Source organism: Cydia amplana, chromosome 4 (genome assembly GCF_948474715.1).
Source record: "Cydia amplana chromosome 4, ilCydAmpl1.1, whole genome shotgun sequence".
Lineage (NCBI taxonomy): Eukaryota > Metazoa > Arthropoda > Insecta > Lepidoptera > Tortricidae > Cydia > Cydia amplana.
The window spans coordinates 3971960-3994355 of record NC_086072.1 but is presented as its reverse complement, the minus strand read 5'-3'; the positions used below and the strand labels follow the sequence as shown (position 1 = coordinate 3994355).

At 41.9% G+C, this 22396-nt stretch overlaps 2 protein-coding genes across 3 annotated transcripts in view; both read right to left on the bottom strand.

Annotated features, from left to right (window-relative positions):
* LOC134663072 (protein shifted) overlaps nt 1-3605 on the bottom strand; it is a 44304-nt gene extending 40699 nt beyond the window's left edge. The window contains exon 1 of one of the 2 annotated variants that reach the window (XM_063519393.1): nt 3239-3605. The gene's annotated coding sequence lies outside the window, so the exon portion shown is untranslated. The remainder of the gene's footprint in view (nt 1-3238) is intronic. The other variant, XM_063519392.1, reaches the window with a different exon arrangement.
* Nucleotides 3606-13311: 9706 nt separating this feature from the next.
* The window catches only part of LOC134663102 (neuroglian), a 47783-nt gene continuing 38698 nt past the window's right edge, over nt 13312-22396 (bottom strand). Inside the window, exons 14-19 of the mRNA XM_063519436.1 lie at nt 21357-21635; nt 19687-19998; nt 17923-18097; nt 15386-15593; nt 14336-14433; nt 13312-13469 (exon numbers count right to left, since the gene is read on the bottom strand). Of these exons, the coding sequence (XP_063375506.1) occupies nt 13363-13469; nt 14336-14433; nt 15386-15593; nt 17923-18097; nt 19687-19998; nt 21357-21635 (1179 nt within the window). The 3' untranslated portion in view covers nt 13312-13362. The remainder of the gene's footprint in view (nt 13470-14335; nt 14434-15385; nt 15594-17922; nt 18098-19686; nt 19999-21356; nt 21636-22396) is intronic.

Genomic DNA, 22396 nt, shown 5'->3' with positions numbered 1-22396 from the left:
AACATTACTCCCATCTCTCAATTTTTTTTCTATAAAAAAAAATTCGCGCTCGCTGCGCTCGCGTTTTTAATACGATTTTAAGGGTTAAGCCCTACTTTAATAAAGATGGCATTCTGGGCACCCTACCAAGCGACTACGACTTAGGCCAATTTATAATTACATTTTTTTACACTGTTAAAAGTAATCCCCGGTACATACATATATGTAGATATTTAGTTGTGCATACATAAACATAACTGTAAATAAAGTGTAAATACTCGGCCTCAAGTTTTTGATATTTATAATATTCTCCTTTCCTGTAATCTTACTTCTAACTAATATAATATTAGACCTAAATTCGAAAGTTTGTTAGGAAGTATGGATTTCTATGTGTATAAATCTTAATTTTTCATGCTCAGAATGATTTGACTGGAGGACAGAATTGGATGATATTTGCTATGGACATGTTTTGGATAGGTACACTCAAGAACGTAAAAATACAAAAGTAGTACTGTATTGTCCGTTATACACCTTTTTTTTTTTTTTTTTAAGAGGGGAAATGCTTTAAGCATACCACCCGGCGCGGGGACGGGCCGGGATGGTTATGTGGGACTCCCTGTTGTGAGCTAATGAGACCCCAGGTTTACCCACTAAAACCCCTCTGTTGCCGCCTCGCTGCTATAAGGCGAGGTCCCAGGAACGCCGAAGTACTCTTCCGCAACCTCACCAGCGGCCGTCCGGACTCGGACCCGACTCTTGGGGAAATCACCCCTTCACCTCATTGGGCGCGTTGGCTACACATCGCGCCCGCCCACGCAGGGGTCCGTTATACACCTACTATAACTCTGTGTCGTTTAAATCACGTCTAATATTGGAATAAGGGCGAAAAAAACTATTGGTTTTGGAGTGTAGTTTTGTTTAGTGGTAAGTACCTACCTAATTGTAAAATATTTTATCTGGACTTCAGTCCGCTAATCGTATCCATCTGTCAACTTTACTTCAAGTTCCGCCTCCAGGGGAGAGAAAGAGAAATTAGGGATGAATTAGCTTACTGACACAGACCGAATTCCACGCGGGCGGAGCCGCGGGCACAGCTAGTTGTCAATAAACCCGCGATAGACCCGTCTATAAATGTGATTTAATATGTATTTGCAAAGACGTTTGACATTGACTAAGAAAAATGTTGTTTTTTTTACAAAGTACATTCACAAAAAAAAAGTGTGCACCACTTTCTTAAGTTAGCGCCATAAGATTCAGGTGCAAACATAACTTAATTGAGTGTAGTGGCCACCCCCCCTTTTAGGGGTTGAATTTTTCTAGCCTAAAATAGGGCCAGGCAGTTTCTTGACAGATTAGTAAAGTTTGCATCAAAATCCGTTCAGCCGTTTTCACGTGATGCGCGGTCAAATAAACAGACAAACAGATAAACAGATAAACAGACAAACAGACAAACAGACAAAAATTCTAAAAACTGTTAGAACGTGTTCTGTTATCGATTCTAAGTATCCCCAACCAACTTTTTTTCGAATATCTTCCATGTACAGACTTTCGACCCTCTTCAGCTTTATTATATGTATAGATAGATATTGCAGCCCTGCCAACCTATATATTTAGAGCCGAGATAAACGACTAAGTACTTACAAGCACAACACCTATATTACAGGTACAAATCAATAAGTGTGTTTTAGTTCGTACCTACGTACTCCTAGCCGTGAAGCTCGTAAATCTTTCCGGATTTGATGAACGACTACGCGAGTCCACTTTACTATAAATTCAGCTATATAAAATGAAATGCTCGTGGAAAGCACGTCTAACCATTTAAAGCAGACCCGCTTGAGCAACTTGGGGTCTACTTTTACATTAGCTAAGTATTCTAGGTATATTCTATTTTTTTTATATTGACGGCATAATTTTTTTTGTAACGCTCTCGCCCGTAAGATCCACGACACTAAATTTAGCCTTTATCGAAGACTAACGACCACTGGAAGCAGTTACCTAATTTGGAAACTGATCGGTCTTATAAAACCAATTAAAGAAAAGGTGCAGGACGCCTGAGGCAGTTAATTCCAGTGCTGGTAGGCACCGTAAAGCGATGAAACAAAAGGTGGTGCACCTCTGGCGCACTTGTTAAGCTAACCAACCGAGTCGGGAACAGGTACGTGGGGAAAAGGAAAAAAAACCGCTGACGACCGCTGCGCCGGACTAAAGACCGGTATGCGCGCGCGACTGATCTCGCCCTATCGCTTACCGTGACCAATTTGTCACACAAAAGCCTTACAACTTATAGTTAACTTATACAAATCGTGTATTGATAAATTTGCATAAGTATTGAATAGTTGAATGCCTTTAATGGAATACTAAAAACGCCGTTTTGAACCGCTTATCTTAGAACATTTACGTGGAGAAAAGCTAGGTAGATTTTCCTGAATGCCGGGTTTCAGTCGCGCTAAGTTCAAGGAAATCGTATCAGTACCCATAGTACCTAAAAGCTTTGCTCAGTTTGGTGGCTGGGTCGATCTGAGTAAGATTGTTCCCAAATTATTTATTTATGTAGGATTCTGATTAGTGATTACCTCTACATCTACAATTGTAGCTATGGTACCTATACCTACAATTATCTACCTGTATAGATTTTTGGCACTTTGTTCGTATACATATTTAATACCTTGACTGCACCTAGTGAAGACGCAAAGGAAAGTAGGTAAGTTACCTATAATATCTGCAAAACCAACTTTGTTGACAGTACGAGCTTACTGTCTAGATATCTAGAAAAAATCAAAAAATATGAATGCCTGGCAAAAACGAAAATAGTCCGATCAAGATCTGTGCAATAAATTACAATCATTTGTACAAAACAAACCTGCTCATTATCCTTTTACTGTTTGATGTTATCCTCCGCGCCGATCGCCCGCGAATAGCCGGCCTAAGCTAAGCCCATGCAGCGAGTACTTAACATATGATCCCATACTTAGCCCATTAATAACGCCTGCTGTTTGCTGCCAGATACCACTGTTTACCTTCGCGCCTTAATCGCCCGTCGCCCGACCCGACCCATAACACCTTTTTTAGAAAAAAAAAAGTTCTAACAGAATAACAACTAAATTAAAGACGCTGTATTGGAAATCTATTTTAGGAACTATCACATGTCATTGATAATGATAAGCCACTAGGTTACCGTCTATTGCTAAACGTATGATAAGTAACTTCAATTGATGCGCAAATAATCTATAGACCGTTATTTACCTATAATCAGATTTACCTCGTGTAGGATTCTCACAAATGCATGAGGACAATCGATCCGTGCGACTCCTTTATTGATCAGCGTTCGTTTGATCTGGCCATAAGTACGTGTAAAACGATCGAAGATGCGCTCGTATCGATCAAACAATTAACTTAAAGTGGGATCAACGATCTTTATTAACGATCAATTTTCGCGAGCGCACAAAAGCCGCTCCACCGTTCTTTGTCCACACGATTAAAATGAAGTCCACACCTCACATTATCACGATTCCACGGCACTTGCGAACACTGGAGAAGCCCGACGCGTGCGCAGCCCCCGCCGGTCAGACACAGACTGCAGTATTTTGGGTCTTAACCCGGCGATCATTCCACTTTATTATACGTTATTAAACTCCAGATACGAAGGAATTTAGACTCTCTGCATGAAATGATAAGTAATAACCAAATGGTGTGGAAGACTCCTTGTACGTTCCCGTAAGTTCACGATGTCGCGGGATGCAGAACCCAGCTGTGGACCGGTCATCGTGGGCTAATTATTGTATTGTTCGTGTTGCTTAGTTTGGGCGATCCCGTCGCGTAAGCCGGGAGCGACTAGTTTTTGCATGGCTTTGTGTTTCGACTCAATAGGTAGGCTATGATGAAGGTATAATCTACCTGCTACTGACCACGGGAACGGTGAATAAAGCTACCAACATTTCTTATGACTTCCTATACTATAATTATATTTTTCTACTCCAGCACTTAAATGTGTCAATTAAATGACTGACAGTGATATCTAAAGCAATGTCATTTGAATGATTTGTCTATAGGCTCATAAGATGACTGCTAGCAGTCATCTTATGAGTATAATACAACTGCTTTATTTTTTTTAAAGATACAAGTTCCGATCATCTTGATTGAATTTTTTTTTTTTTTTTTTTTTTTTTTTTTTTTTTTTTTTTTTTTTTTTTTGCTGCAGCTGTCATAGAAAAAGTAATGTATGCAACAGCTCATAATTGGTTCTTAAAATTCTCGGGTCTTTTTTTACAAAACTCGACTACGTCTCGTTTTGTAACTTCGACCCTTGAATTTTAAGAACCCTTATTATATCACTGTTGCATAAACTACTATTATATGTATTTCCTAATCGAAATTGGTCAACCTATTTTCTATCTGTGCTATGTGCTATTGTAGGTATCATTATCATTAGGTATTACGAGTAGGACTATATTTTTGGTGCAATGCTTCTGCCCGCGACTTCGTCTGCGATAAAAGTTAATGATTGTTAAAAACTACCCTACAGACAGTTACTTTCGCATTTATTGACCGAGCGATAGCGAAGGTCTCCATTTCAGCTTGGGCTCCAAAAAAGTATGTTAACGGGAAAGAGAAAAGAAAAACACTTTATAATTTCTTAAAATTTATTTTCTATGCAACATAAAAAAATATTCATCGTTTCTAAATAAATTACCGTTACTTAATGCACAACTAAACTGTAAATTATTATCGTGAATGCACGAGGTCAGTTTGTCATCAATTTAAATACAAAAAATTCGAATTGTCATGATTTTAGTTCAATTATAGTTATAGTAAACGCAACCTAACATCTAAGTCATTAAATCAAACCTTTTATGAAACATGCTCAGCATTACAAATTTTTATAAGACGTCAAATATAGTCCTCTGTGTAAACTTACATAAACATTTGAATAAGCGAATATTAATATGTTGTGATATATGAACTGCATTGCTACTTCGACTGTTTGATAAGTACGAATTTACAAGTGCGTCAACTCCAATACGGTCCAATATGAAATTAGGACGCTATTATATTACGTAGTAATCAGAGGGCTAAATTTTACGTCTTTTCGTACGTCATGTATAACACTGCCTTAGATTACAAAATATGCGTGGCCTCACCAGTATGGTCAGATTATCTTAACATCACCATAATTAGTATTCTATATAGTCTCTTATAAACAATATAAGAGAGTAAATAAAATACTAAACTAGTTACCACGCAAGTCAAAAGATATCAATTATAAAATGTGTAATCTCATTTCTAGACAGTGAGATACACGTGCGTACAATAACATTGACGGTCACACAACAATTACAATCTACCAGTATTATCCATCCAACGGATTACATATTTATTTACTGCTACAAATAAACTTCGGCTTATTATATTCGATAACATTTCAGCCCGAAAGCGATTTATAAGTTCAACTGATTTGTTTCGTTACAAATTTAAATCTAGCGTTATACATATGGTCAAATAAACTATCTACATAATAAGAAATTTTCTACATTGAATTCAACTTGACCGTAATAGCTCAATGATACAAAATCCAATCTACATTCTAGGATTAGGTACGTAATTGAGTTTTTGATTATAAATATGTCGTAAACAGCAAAATTGCTGCTGGTAAATAAATGCAAACTTGTGCTCATGTACTTGCATTGATCACATACACTAGGGCAAGTGTCATTTTGAGAAAGATTATACATACATGTATGAACACACGGGAACAGGGGAAGAACTAACTTGCAAGGCGCTACAACTCATGGTATGACTATAATGGGTTAGTGACAAGTGATTAATCACTTGTCACGCTAGTAGCGACGTTACAGTGAGTTCGTACCCCCATATAAAACAATTTTGGATACAAGGCAGTGACAAGATCACCGTAAATTTGGTGGGTTCCTTTAACAATCAACGTCTTCAAATGGTCATTTTGATTAACAAATATTTATTAAGGCAAAGAATTACAATCATCAACAGCGCGGTATAAAAAGCGACAAAACAGACGCGAATCGAACAAGGCTCTCTTACTATTAATTAATATTAATATATATTAAAATCTTACTAGACAATAGACATGATAAAGACTTCTTAACAAACAACTTAAAGGGGTTATGATAACAGTGCCTTCAAATATAAATATAATGCAATGTTCAAGGTACGAATAGTTACAGTAAGCTCTAAATTAGAACGACCGAGATTGCATTCATGTTACATCGTGCTATACAGGGGTGGTAAATAAATAAATAGAATACGTCAAATAATAATAAGATGTTTTCCATTGCACACGACACAGTCTTAAGTTTTAGAAACGTGACAGATCTCATCTGACGGCCGCCGCAAGAAAACATAAATAAAGGGACATCTGAAAATCAACATGGTTTTACCGCGTGGAATGTATTACATAGGACCCGACACCTTTCAGGCGAAGAAGAAACTATAACACAGATTATATAAATTAATAATAAATATGCAATTACGATGTCGGTCAAATTGTCGTGCTCGGCGACATCTCAGCCGACATTGTATCGCGCTGCGTGCTCGGTTATATTTGAGTGTAATGCAAATAATAAATATGAGAGTACAGATGCGATGCGACAAGCGAACGCAATGTCTGCCTAACATTAGTTAACACGAGACCTAGCCTTACATCTAACACGATACAATCGAGCGCCGGCCGCGCGGAGCGAAGCCTTCTGCCCGACATGACACAATTGACGGCCAGCCTAACGCCACCTGGCCCCTATTTCACCACGGTGACAGGTGCGACAATTGTCGACATCACTGTTACTGACGTCACAAGCCTCCATAGACTACGGTAACCGATTACCATCGGACGGGCGGTGTGCTTATTTGCCACCAAAATATGAATTTAAAAAAAACTCCATTATATCGCCAATAAATAAGTACTTATTTTGCGAAGCTAATGACAATTGTCACAAGAAACACGACAATTGTCACGAAATTCCGACACAGAACTCATTTCCTGTCAAGATATACCGAAAGTTCTATTAAATCGTGTGACAATTGTCATCATCATCATAAACTTCGAAAGAGACATACCTGTTTTTTGCCGATATAATTAAGTTTTTTAAGTAATACAATGATGGTGGCAAACAGGAATACGGCCCGCCCGATGGTAAGCGGTAACCGTAGCCCATGGATGCCTGTGACGTCAGCAACAGTGACATTTGTCGAATTGTCGCACCTGTCGCCGTGGTGAAATAGGGGCCTGGTATTACTGCACCAGAATAATTACTGGCAAATATGACAGATATTGTCTCAAGCGTTCATGACCGTGAAATTCAAAATACCTCTCGCCTCCAACGAGACCGGACACAGAAACATTAACTTGGGATAACTTGCGGTGCGAACAAATATCTTATGAGAAATATAGAGGAATACCAAATAAGCCTTAATACATACAGAGATTCTCTTTGTGTCTAAACGTTTGGTCTTCCGACGCTCATCTCTAGTGATATAATATGTACATCTAGTTACACGAACATTGAATTATTCAAAAAAGGAATTCAGCTCACCAGTCAACACACAACATCAAGATCGGGTTAGAAAAGGAATTCATGTATCTTACGATCTAGAATAAATGATCGCAATTCCGTCCAAATGTAAAAACCTGGCTTGAACAAACTCAAAAATAATAAATACGCACGTTACAGGTTAAAATAAGATTGGCGTTAAGATTGTTGAGAAGGTAGTGCTGAATATTCAAATAGCAACCTTATAACCGAGTAAATAAACGTGTGTTTGCATCGTCGGTGTTGACTAGTGCGCCTGGTGTACTACGCCCGGACTACGCTACCCACGACGCCTCGACCGAAGCACCAACAGTACCAACACCCGCCGGTGGCCAAGCTGATTGCGTACAAAAATATCTCACTTTATACACATACACACATACTAAAATATATCATTTACCGTATCTACGACTCACTGACCACCGCTTAACCTGCCAGTTAACTCGCAACTTTACAGATTGTATTTAGTTTACTAATTTTTATAAGCATATTGATATCGGTGTGTTGTAAATTATAACATACAAGTTAATCGATTGTCATTGAGTCGTATTGCTTTCTCGCACCAGCGATTTTACATTCTCATAGTATTACGTTACATAAAGTCTCTCCAAATTGCAATGTAAAAGCCTTTACAGTCGTGTCCAACCTTTACGTATTTGATTGAAATTACTCTCATTGCGTCTACATACAACATATTATCTTATTATAACTAAAAAGCTGCCTTTTTATTTCTAGAACTAAGCAAAAATTATCTTCCTTTTTCTAAAGATACACAAATATCACCCAACTCGTACTCTCCTTAATTGTATTTACTTGATCAGGTATGATCATACCGTAGCAAAAGTAAGTGTACGTGTTGTAAGATAACAACCGGGATTTTGACACAACCAGAACCCACCAGAACCCGAAATATTTTACACATACGGGCATTTGAGGGTGAAGTCGTGAACGCAATAAGAGTTACACAAGGTATTCCAAATAAACGGGTAAACACGTCTGTATTCAGCAAGCCTAGCCGTACAAATATGAAGGAAGTATATAGATAGCTCTGTTAGAAAATAGGTTTTTGTCGAGACGCTACTGAACTGTCATACTATAATCCCCAAAATATGCATCTTTGTGGTCCGAAATGTCACACTTCGCCTTACGAATCAACTATCGGCCGAGTAGGATACATATATTGTTTACATTCCTCTGGATTATTCGTACTCTTATTTTAAGGTCTCCCCACGCCTATCGATTCTGCGCCGGTAGGTCTGGGGAGACCTTTAATCCACTAGGATTTTTCAACCGATGGTTGACGCGTAAGTCATTGAGCATCCATCTTAGTTTTTATTTTACACACCTGAAGAATATAAACAGTAGAAATAGAAGAGATATGAATATAATATAAAAAATAATGCGACGAGAAAATATGGGACTTGCAGTCTGCATCTCTATTTTGTACATTGATTGACAATACTGTAGCCTGTAGACATTCCCGCAGACCGTAAGCCCGCCAGCAGTGACCACCGGTGCCCAGAGCTATTTTTTTTATCGATTACCCTATTTTCTTTGACAAAAATAGCTTTTCTCTATATCACCCCGCGACCTAACTAATTCACTGTAATTGATATCGAGCCAAAACATCGCCTACAAGCCGATTATTAAAAATGTGTCAGATTATGAGGACTATTATAAAAAAGTTTTATTACTTAAAATCAGTCTCATAAATAAACTAATCTGTTGAATAATCACAGACGCACAACGAATACCGATAAATCGATGGGACGTGACACTTTAAGGTAGTAATGTTAGTTGACATGTGTGTACACGTTGCCTTAGCTTAAAAAGTTCAGTAAAGTTTACAAAATTAATTGGCAACATCTAAAGCTAAGCATTACTCGTATCTGATGTGAGGCAACCCTAATTTATAATAAAGATTTGTACACAAACGATGTCAAGATTAAAGTGTCCACGCTGAAATACTATAGCATGTCGATGGCGGAACGAAACTGCTTTATAAAAAATCTAATTCCCACTAATAGCCATCACTACTGACACCGACGGGCCCGAAGAAGTAGGCATCAGTTTCAGCTTAAATACACTAACTTGGCCCTAGAGCTAATAAATTTTAACTAATATGCCTCTGGCTTAGAGTGAATATTGAGGAGTTTTTGAACTAAATTGACAATCATATTGGTAATTATGAGGTTTAGGCGGAACGTTAATAGTTTTTGACAAAGTTTTCAACAGTTTAGGGTTTATAATAATTTAGCTTCGTAATTGATATCAATGAGGATTGCAGTATTCACTGTAAGCCTGAGGTTAAACCATACATCACGCAGCTTGTGCTTACATCCAATTAGTGGCAGTATAGCTGTAGAAATAAAACACGTCACATCGACGTAAACATACTTAAAAGTAGTCAATCGGCTACTCCGTGAGAGCGTTCGAGTTTCGTATCGAGATTCTATATCGAGTGTGAGTTTAGTCAATATTTAGTGAGAGCATTGTAGTCAACGCTGCGATTGATTTTAAGAAACGAATCACTAACACCCATTAGATATTTATGTTTAAAGATAGTCGACTCGCAGCTAGAGACGGTGCAAGCCTCCCTTTAAAACAGTCTAAAACTCTAGAAAACAGAAGGCACTAGAAGCGTGCACATGCCAAGTTCACTTCTTCGCACCGTCTCTCGCTCCAAATATTAAAAAATACGTTAAGCGACCACTCGGTATTTTAAACGGACATTAGTGAACTTAACGCATCTTTTTTATTTAGATCGCGTACACTCGCGTAACTTGACGGGTAGGTACCTCATTTTATATCCCTCCGTTTACACACAAACGATTTTAGCAGATTACTGCATTTGGTTGTAAAATCTATCCGCTAAAATCGAGTACGAACGGACTCCGGCTACAAGTAACTACAAAGATGAGCGTTTTCCAAAACAAGTGTACATTTCATTCATGTCTTCAAAATATTGACTTCTTGGGTTCATTTTACTCAGAATCATTTGTACATTCACGCCTCATACATGAAAAAATGTGTCCCAAAATTTTTCCAGTGCGTCACGTTCATACAAATAAAAAAAAATCATACAAGAATGTGACGATCTGGAAAGGAATTTTTTGGACACATTTTTTTATGTATGAGGCGTGAATGTACAAATGATTCTGAGTAAAATGAGCCCAAGAAGTCAATATTTTGAAGACATGAATGAAATGTACACTTTTTTTGGAAAACGCTCAGATACGTTACACGCTCATTAAGAAGATACTCACCGGCGCGCATTTTTGTCTAGAGACTAGAGCCGTGACGTATAGCGTATCCTCCTCATTATACTATCGGTTTCTCAGGAGGGGGGCGTCGGACAGAATTCTAGCAGTATTTTGTTCGACCACACGTGTCGGACGCCCCTCGACTGGTGCGGACCGGCATACGGGGATACGTGGACGTGCCTAGACGTATGTGGGCGGCTGTGCGCCCCGGGCGGCGGTGGTGACGGGCTCGGGCGGCGGCGGCGCGGGCGGCAGCACGCGCGCGCCCGGCACGTACTGTCCGATGAACGACCCGTCCTCCGTGAAGCGACCTGCACAACACATACCTACGTTAAGATCGGTTTTCCTAGGATAGCGGTGCCGTCATATAGCGGCCGTCTCCATACTAAATAAAGGTCTCCCCAAACTTATCGACGCGGAATCGGCAATGCCAATAGAAATGAAACTTTATGTCCACGCAATAAGAGCGAAAAAGACGCCGACGTGTCGGCCGTCGACGGCCGAACGGAGCCGAACCGAACCTTACCTGTTTATGCTGTTTACTATCGGCTTTCGCCGAATCCGCGTCGATAAGTATGGGGAGACCCTAATACGGCTAAATATGGATGTTGTAGTATTTGTATGGAGACGGCCGCTATATGACGTCACCGTTTTCGGAGGAAACCAAAGCTTTAGGGCCGGGCAAGAGGATACGTTACGAGTGCAGCCGGGGCGGAGCTAGCCGTGGCACGAAGCGACCTCTCCCCCCGCCCTAGGACTCGAGAGGGCCGAGCCGAAGCACCCCTTTTTAGGGTTCCGTACCCAAAGGGTAAAAAACGGGACCCTATTACTAAGACTTCGCTGTCCGTCCGTCCGTCTACCTGTCACCAGGCTGTATCTCACGAACCGTGATAGCTAGACAGTTGAAATTTTCACAGATGATGTATTTCTGTTGCCGCTATAACAACAAATACTAAAAACAGAATAAAATAAAGATTTAAGTGGGGCTAATACAACAAACGTGATTTTTGACCGAAGTTAAGCAACGTCGGGCGGGGTCAGTACTTGGATGGGTGACCGTTTTTTTGCTTGTTTTCTATTTTTTGTTGATGGTGCGGAACCCTCCGTGCGCGAGTCCGACTCGCACTTGGCCGGTTTTTATTACCTCCGCCCCTGAGCCTGTAGTTCCCGACCGGGCCGACCCTTTCTTCCCTCGAACGGCTTTTTTAGCTATTTTACCCCCAGCGGGCTCAGCACGGTTCCATTTTTATCGACTATCACTATGCCCGTCACTTTCGCACTTACATAGTTGTTAGAACGTGACAGGCATGGTGATAAACGATAAAAATGCTACCGTGCTACTAGGGCAGTTGTATAAACATAATTTGGTAGAACGGTAAAGAAAAACTAATTTGGTAGAACGGTCATCGGATAATGCGATAATTCACATAAAAACGTTAATTCATCGTACAAATTAAAAATACTATATGCAAAGTTTAGGTAAATGCAAAAAGAAATTAAAGATCAAAAAATAAAAAGGAATTAAAATCAAAAGCCAACAATCAAATCGAGCTCATACACATCAAAGAATAAAAAAATTAAAGAAAAAAAAACATAAACATACCTCGTAAATAACAAAAGAACTCTGGTGCTCGTGCGGGCAAACAATGAAGGAAATACATAAGGACGGAAGAGGACCTATCTAATCTACTTAACACATAAATGCAATCCAAAATATAAAACAAAGCAAACGTGTATAGGAAAATATAATTAACATAATATTTTCACTCCGTCTCACTCAAATTAAACGTAATATCAATTTTTACAACCTACGCTTAAAAATACCGTGTACTTGACACTATAAACTAACCTATAAGTAGAGGAGATTCTGTGCAAAAAGCTTACTACTTAATACTTGCGGAATCGTGAAGCAGCCTTTATTAAAACTATTTCTAAAATAGTACAATAAAGACCCTGAACGCCCGGAGCAAACCTAAACATTTAGTAAAAAATTCAAAAAAGATACCTAAGTAATATCGAACAGATAATATCACTGGAGATTCGGAGATTTTGGCGGGCTTTTCACTCAAGCGGACCAATCAGAGCGAAGATCGACGAGCGACGCCGATTGGTTGATCGGTACCGGACCGTTACAAATTCGAGATGTGATGATGGCACTACGTTTAAAACTAGCTGGAACGTAGCGAGGTGTGATGGTATCGCCCGAACCATAGAGAAAAAAATATATAGATTGCTCACTCCATACATCAGTTTTAGTACCAAAAAGACTATTAGCATCTAGCTACTCGATGCTAGATGTAGACACTGAAATGAATAGTCTAACTGATGTAGGCACCTTCTGGGCAGACTCGCTCCATCGTAGGCCACGTCTTCGCCCCGGCTAGTCTGTGGCCATGAGTAAGCCCATTTTTAATAAAAAAAAAAAAAAAAAATAGAGTGAGCACTCTTGTCTTACTATATTTCTCTATGGCCCGAACCGTTTGGATAACGAATACGTTTACTAGTTCGGGGGGGATTGTGGAACCAGGTGTAGGTAAGGGGGGGTGGGGGGGGGGGGGTTGTTAGACGAGCGTAGCGAAGGCCTGGCTGGCCGAGTCGTGGCTGGAGGGGTGCGGGCGGCGCTTGCGGCCGTACTGCCCGATGAACGACCCGTCCTCGTTCATGCCCGCTGCAAGCGAGGCGGTCAGCACACGTCACAACAAGGCAAGCGGCCGGACATGTCCAGTAATTATAATAACCACGGCTGCTTTGGCTCAACGAGTATCGGCCACCGAGTCCAGTATTTATTTATGTAGATATTATCTATCACTGAATATGTCAAGCCAAATAAAAAAAACAACATGCTAATGGAAGACTATTGGAAGATTGGAACTTTACATTGTATTGACAAGTAGATATTTGCGGCTTTCCATATCAAAATGTACCTTATCCCCCAGGCCCACCATACAAGAAAAAATATCAGACATATTTGAATTCATGGTATTAGAAAATAAAATGGAATTTGTTTCGTTTTCGAATCAAAACAAAAGCAACTCTGTTCAATATAATAATTATAGAAAATCCATACATTGTTAAGCCAAATTTTGTATCTATAATTTCCAATAGCCTTTAAAAATTATTACAAAAAAGTTTAAATTAAATTCATAACAAACATTAACATGCCAAAATAATTAGACAAGCTCAAAATAAATTCATTCTACAGATGGACAGACCAGTGCCCTGTTTATCAATAGCTTGTATTACAAGTTACAAGATTTTGATAAACAGGGCATAGGTCATAAGGTAAGCGTACATTGTCAAGCAAATATACTTGACAATCGCGATTGATAGTAAAAAATCCAGCTTGAAACGATTTTCAAGCGCAGCTACGTCAAGCCCGCTTGATTGTCTGCGCGCGTTTTATTTAGCTTTGAAACGTCGTAATTTCATCATGAACAGGAACGTTTAGCATTGCACTAAAGTGACCATTGATGGACCTTATCTCGTTGCAATAAGGTTGAAGTGTGGTCAGTCAAGTTTGTTGTCATGACTCACCAGTTTCCCCTTCGCCGTACTCGGCCATGGAGTCGGTGTCGCTCTCCGGGCCGGGCTTATTGCCGCTGCTCATGGAGTGCCGCGACTTGTTGTCCAGTCTGCAAACACCCGTCGTGTCAATAAAACTAATTACAAATAGTGAGTAACACGACTAACTAAGGGAGTAATCTTGTCCCTCCGTCTATAGCTACTGAGGTAACTAAATATTTCTAAGCGGCTTACGATTATCTGCCGCGAGGAAATCCTCAAATTTGTTGGTCAAGTAGTTCTGATTAGCATTACCTCAAAAAAAACTTTATCCATACAACTTCATTAAATGACGGCCTGTGTTGTACTCCCGGCCTCTCGGTCAAATCGGGGTCCCTTTGGGCCCCATGGCTCGCTATACTACCCTAATAGTCACTAAATAAAGCCCCACTTCATCACCGGGAGTCTTGCGCCATCATGAAGAGGGCAGCTCACGAGACTATGATAAACACGAGGGATTGACGAAGACAAGCGGGTTACCATATGGGTGATAACTGTATCTGACACTGGTCAGTTTTGTTTTTTATGATACAGGAGGTAAACGAGCAGACGAATCGCCTGATGACACCTGCAACACCGGAGAGGTTATGTCTTTTCTTGAAGGTTTGAAGGTCGTATTGGTCCGGAATTATCGCAGGCGACAGTTCGTTCTACGGTTTCTGGAAAAACGCGTAGTTGAGGAGTGTCAACCACCTAAGTAGTAGTATGAGTGATACCATAGAGAAAAAAATACATAGAGTGCTCACTCCATACATCAGTTCAGACTATTAATTTCAGTGTCTACATCTAGCATCGAGTAGCGGAACTATCAGTACTGCTACTTGACAATAGATGTAGTACCGACCGGAAAGTCTTATCTCAACAGCATAAGACTTTCCGGTCGGTGCTACATCTATTGTCAAGTAGCAGTACTGATAGTTCCGCCACTCGATGCTAGATGCTAATAGTCTTTTTGGTACTAAAACTGATGTATGGAGTGAGCACTCTATGTATTTTTTTCTCTATGGTATGAGTGATACTCACGGGTGCGTGTACTCGTGGAAGCCGGTGTCGGGATGGTCTCGGCGGCCGGCGGCCAGCTCGCGGTCGTGCACGTCGTACTTGCCGCCGCGGTTGCGCCGCGCCACGCACACCAGCACCAGCACCAGCAGCAGGAACGCCAGCGCCAGCATCACGCCGATGAACCAGCCCGCCTGCGCGGACTTGTTGTCCAGCATTATGATCGGACCGTCTGCGGACAAATCATTCAGTGTCTTAGTGTAAGGCCTGAGTGGACGCTCGAAGGCGGACAAATCATTCAGTGTCTTAGTGTAAGGCCTGAGTAGACGCTCGAAGGCGGACAAATCATTCAGTGTCTTAGTGTAAGGCCTGAGTGGACGCTCGAAGGCGGACAAATCATTCAGTGTCTTAGTGTAAAGCTTTGGATTCCTCCGAAAACGGTACCGTCATATTACGGCCGCTATATAGCGTTGACTGACGTCACTAGAACGTTGTCTATGTAAACAAGATGGCGCGGTTTCCTAGACGGCGTTACGTTACGTTGATTGTCAACGTAACGTAAGATGACGGCCGTCATGACGGTGTCGATAGTTTCGTGAACGTTTTATTAGATAGCGGTGACGCCATTTTGAATAAATGACACGAGATTTGAATAAATGATTCCGTACTACGATTATTTTCCTCTTCTAATGATATTTCATCCTCCAAGTAAATTATAGATGGTCAAGCAAATCTTGTCAGTAGAAAAAGGCGCGACATTCAAATTTTCTATGGGACGATATCCCTTCGCGCCTACATTTTTCAAATTTGCCGCTTTGACCTTGGTGGCTGACGGTGTTATGACGCGGTGATACTTTCCACATGTCGTCACCGTAAAGACGGCCGTCTTTTGCTGCCGCTATATGACGGCCGTCATATAACGGCACCGTTTTCGGAGGAATCCAAAGCTTTAGTGTAAGGCCTGAGTGGACGCTCGAAGGCGGACAAATCATTCAGTGTCTTAGTGTAAGGCCTGAGTGGACGCTCGAAGCGGAGCGTTCGACGGGGCGTGCAGCGTGGCGTCGGGCTCACAAGTGATTTGAGCAGCGTGCACTAAGGCCGCTCCTATACGCTTGCATTTGTTTAACATGCACGCCGCACGCCCCGCCCCGCTGCACGCCCAACTCGAGCGTCCACTCAGGCCATACACTTAGTGCCAGTTGCACCGCCGCACGTGACAGACTGACCAACGTCTGCCGGCGCGCCGCGGCGGTTTACTATCAAACTTTCCATACTTTAACCTTTTGGACGCCAATGACCGATATATCCGCACCGTAGGTTCAACGCCAAAGACCGATTAATCGGTCACAGACCACAGAGCAACATCGACCTACGTGGATATATTCATATTCTTTATTTGTATTGATCATACATTGTCACAGACGCGTTATTTACATTATTATATACAATAGGTATGTCGGAAATATAATTATACAATTAAAATTAGGTATCATTGTAAATATTAGAAAAATAAACATAATTAAATTGACAATAGAGTAGCTTTACCCCGTTCCAATACGTTAGGAATAATACTAGCTTTCCATTTAACATTAATTAGCCTTCCATGAATTCCTTGACCGAATAAAACACCTTGCGGATCAGGAAACACTATACATAAAGTTCATCTTCAGTTTTGACACTTCAATGATGTGGCGCCTGAGTGACAGCTTTTGTGTTTGACACGGCGTGGAAAAGGTTAACAATGACAAACAGTTTGGTGCAACCGACCCTAAGTGGGATGTCGGGCGGTTATTTTTCGATCATGTGCTTTGTTTTTGAGTTAAAATCATCATTAACAATAGGGGAGTTACGCAAAACTCTGCGTAGGGGGCGCCGCTAGAAAACAGTAATCATACCGCCCCGATGCATCGATGTCATATTTATTCGTAACAAATAATATGTGAAAATTTGTCAAACTTTACGGCATAGTATACACAAAATAGTCTATGGTTTACGGTTTATGCTAGTTTTCTCCCTACTGTTTTTCAATTTACTAATAAAACAATTAGCAAATAGGTAACTAAAATAACAACCACTATTCCAAATCTCACACAGCTATTTTAATTATTATATTTAAAATTAACGCAAAAAGGATGGGGTAGTGATATTATACAATGTGATTTTTAGGGTTCGGTACCCAAAGGGTAAAAACGGGGTCCCGTTTTTTACTAAGACTCCGCTGTCCGTCCGTCCGTCTGTCACCAGGCTGTATCTCACGAATCGTGATAGCTAGACAGTTGAAATTTTCACAGATGATGTATTTCTGTTGCCGCTATAACAACAAATACTAAAAACAGAATAAAATAAAGATTTAAGTGGGACTCCCATACAACAAACGTGATTTATGACCGAAGTTAAGCAACGTCGGGCGGGGTCAGTACTTGGATGGGTGACCGTTTTTTTGCTTGTTTTGCTCTATTTTTTGTTGATGGTGCGGAACCCTCCGTGCGCGAGTCCGACTCGCACTTGGCCGGTTTTTTTACTGAAATGAACAGTTTAGATTTTTTTTTTAGTACACTCACCATTGGTGGTGTCGACTTGTTTGATCTCGCTGTCGGTGAAGTAGTCTCCGTCATAGGCGGTGACCTTCACGTCGTATACCCTGTTCGGCTCCAGCCCCTTCAGGATCACGTAGTCGTCGTTCATTTCCATCGGCGCGTGCTCCCACTGCGGGTGATCCTTCAGTCTGTAGGAGGCCTGGAAGGACATGTATATTCATGTAGTAAAATGATGACATAAGAAAATTAACCTGTCGAATCCCACGATATGACGTCACCATAAGCGTTCTGGCTCATATTTGAGTCGTGGGAGCTGACAGATTAACAAGTATGTACTTTGTACTTATTCGTAAACACACACACAAACGAGAAAATTGTATTTAAAAACAACATGAAAAGGAGGTGCCACAAAATAGCCTTTTTCAGCTCGACTGCAATGCTTGAATTAAGACTTCGTATACCAAAGTGAAATCGCATACTTTTTTCACTATGGGACCCCAAGTCAAATACGGTTTAGGGCCACTTGCACCATTCCACTAACCTGGGGTTAACCAGTTAAACCTGGAGTTAACCAGTTAAACCTGGAGTTACCATGGTTACCAGTACAATTTGACACTGGGCTAACGGTTTAACCGCTTTACGCGGGTTAGTGGGATGGTGCCAGTGGCCCTTAGTCAACTATAATGAAATTGACCAATCACAGCTCGCCTCGGTCAAGAAGACGAAACAAAACGATAGCTCAAATTAATTATTTTAGGTTGTACAGTAGAAATAATTGCTTCGAAAGTCAGAAACGCGCATGTGATATCCTTCATATAGCAACATTCATAGACTACGAAAACCGTTTAGCGTTGCTTGTTAGTTTCCATATAGTAGGGAGTATGAGGGTATCTTAGCTGTATACTTTTGGTTTTTTTACCTATATGATTCTTCTACTAGTTTAAAGTATTATTTTTGTTGACTCGTAGAAAAAGTACTGTATACAATAGTGATAGAATCAAGCTTTTCAGTCTCGTACCTTACTTAGGCAACTCAGCACTCTCCTCAAGCTCTCCATTATATTATACCACGATTGTATAAAATACTATTTCTGAGCATGTGCTCTGGAGCGGGCACTTTTAATTATCATTATTAGGATGATCCACTCTCTGGTGTTCCTGGTTAATATTGGAGCGCATTATGGACTGAACATCTAGCGACATTCACCAAGGAGGAGTTCTGGCCGAAGGGTGTCAAGTTTCGGCGGTTCCGCGGCCGGCTCCCTGACACTGCGGGGTTGCGTAATGCATCGCAATCATAATGTGTTTTTTAGTGTTTAGTTATAATTTCAAAATATGTATGCTAGTTTTAAGGTATTTATGTATGGGCTACTAGTTGCCTGAAATAAACGATTTCATTCATTCATTCATTATGGGCACCGGATGGCACAGGTATAGTTTGTAGCTTTCTAATAGACCCCGAAGGCTAATCCTATTGTCTATTGTTAAGAAAAACCGCTCGTGCCACGTGCCACAACCACCTGCATAAAAAATCGGTACTTCGGTTACTGAGTGCCGGCGAGTCGAACGCTACAGAACCAGTCTAAAATGTGTCATCGAGATGCGTAACAAAGGCGCGTTATCGGAGAGCGCACCTACACTGGTTTTTTGAGCGTTGGACTAGCCCGCACTCAGGTGCCAAATATAATAATTAGGACCCTTTTTTGCAGGTAAGTAGCACGTGCGGTTTTACTGAACAATAGACAATAGGATAAGCCTTCGGGGTCTACTAGAAAGCTACAAACTATACCTGGAAGTGCGTGCCGGGGTGTCCCTCGAGCTTGGGCAGCCAGCGCACTAGCACGTGCACGGCGGGCGAGCGGTCGCGCTGGTGCAGCGGCTCGGGCGGCGGCGGCACCACGTGCGCCTGGAACTGCGGCACGTCGGGCACGGCCAGCAGGTCGGCGCGCGTGGCCTGCTCCACGAAGTAGCCCTTGCCCTCGCCCGCCTTGGTCACGGCGCGCAGCTCGATGCGGTACTTGGTGTCCGGCTGCAGACCCGCCAGCTTGGCGCGGTCGAACTTGCTGTCGATCACGTTCTTACGCTCCACCCACGGCTCCACCTGCGACGACAACTCTTTTAAAGCCTAAGTGTAAGGCCTGAGTGGACGCTCGAAGCGGAGCGTTCGGCGGGGCGTGCAGCGTGGCGCCGGACTCTCAGGTGATTTGAGCAGCGTGCACTAAGGCCGCTACTATACGTTTGCATTTGTTTGACATGCACGCCGCACGCCCCGCCCTGCTGCACGCCCAACATGCGCGTCCACTCAGGCCTTACACTAATTGTAATTTTCTTACTTTAATCTGAAGCCGCGTTTTCATGTTCGGAGCGAACATTTTGTTTTGTGCAAATTATTGCTGTTCTATTGATGACCGCTCAAAAAACATACTAACCCTTTTCTTGACAATGTATTTTACGAGATACACGAGACACTTTTTGTATTTTTCCCAATATTGTTTCCGTACACGACGGGAAAAAATTTATAACTCGCGAGAAAAAATGGAAGAAATTTGAACCTTATGTAATTTAATTTAAAGTTCTAATTTCTTTAATAAAATATCTCAACTTCTTCCTGGCGTGTACTGGTTTTTTCTCTATCAGGTCCAAGCGAGGATTTAACGGAATTTTAGTTTGCAAGAAAAATAATAAAACCTACTTCACAATGTTGATATTTCAAAATAAAGACAGGCCTTTTTATAGGCCTCTGGGCGGCCAGATGTTATAATTCTATAACAAAAGCCTTACAAAAACGTATCCAAATTGTTAACTTTTGTAATATCACAGAGGAAATACGGTTTCACCAAGTTCTAGACCCACCTGCGTGCCGACAGTCTTGGCGTAGTACACCTTGTACCCAGTGAGCACGCCATTCTCCTCCATGGGCTTGTCCCAGGTGAGCAGCATGGCGGAGGAGCCGATGGGGTACGCGTTGAAGGAGCGCACCGGTCCCGGCTTGCCCTCGGGCGTGACGAAGCTGAGCGTCTTGCTGGGCGGGTCGTTGTCGAAGTTTTAGACCCACCTGCGTGCCGACAGTCTTGGCGTAGTACACCTTGTACCCGGTGAGTACCCCATTCTCCTCCATGGGCTTGTCCCAGGTGAGCAGCATGGCGGAGGAGCCGATGGGGTACGCGTTGAAGGAGCGCACCGGTCCCGGCTTGCCCTCGGGCGTGACGAAGCTGAGCGTCTTGCTGGGCGGGTCGTTGTCGAAGTTTTAGACCCACCTGCGTGCCGACAGTCTTGGCGTAGTACACCTTGTACCCGGTGAGTACCCCATTCTCCTCCATGGGCTTGTCCCAGGTGAGCAGCATGGCGGAGGAGCCGATGGGGTACGCGTTGAAGGAGCGCACCGGTCCCGGCTTGCCCTCGGGCGTGACGAAGCTGAGCGTCTTGCTGGGCGGGTCGTTGTCGAAGTTTTAGACCCACCTGCGTGCCGACAGTCTTGGCGTAGTACACCTTGTACCCGGTGAGTACCCCATTCTCCTCCATGGGCTTGTCCCAGGTGAGCAGCATGGCGGAGGAGCCGATGGGGTACGCGTTGAAGGAGCGCACCGGCCCCGGCTTGCCCTCGGGCGTGACGAAGCTGAGCGTCTCGCTGGGCGGGCCGTTGTCGAAGCCGTTGTACACCATGATGCGGACGTTGTTCTTCTTGTGCGGCTTTAGGATGTTGATCATGACCTTGGTGGCGTCCGACTTGGCCTTGACCTTTAAATGATAAAATACAGTTAAGAAATATTTTTTGACTAATGTATCTGATATTTGATGTCTCTTTTTGTTTTACATGATCATTATATTTTTTCTTTATTTTTGATTTTTTTTACATAACAAAAAAATATTTAAATTTGCCGTAAACTTGTGTTGTAAAAATTACATTATTATGTTTTTATTTATCTATTTAGGGAGCAAATGATCAGACTAAACCTGATGGGAAGCAATTATCTCGCCCATGGACACCAACACCATATCGGGGTTGTAAGTGCAGCGCTAGCCTTAAAATTAGTAAGTTAGTACATCTTAACCTAGAATTTAGGTATTGTTTGTATTGTTATCTTTTTGTACCATCAACCTATCATGTTTTGGCAATAAAGTGATTTGATTTTATTAGATTTGAAAGAAGTACGCGGATGAGAGTTGTGTCTTTCTTGTGTCGAGAGTGTTCGAATATGGATGTATCTCCCTTCCTTGTCGTAACCTCATGGCTGAGGGAAGTGACGATTGTAGGCACTCTTCACCAGTGCTCTCCAGGCCGCTCTGTCCTGGGCTCAGTGCATGCTAACCTGCAGTGTGGCGTTTGTCACCAACGTTGGGGTTTAGGGTGTCCAGTTCCCCTCGGGAAATCACCTAGGGTGACCAGAGATGTGTAAAATGAATATGTGATACCTCTCTAACTTGATCCTCCTCCCCATCGGTCCAGGTCTGTATGCGGTACCCGTTGAAGTGTCCGCGCACGGAGTCGGGCGGCACGG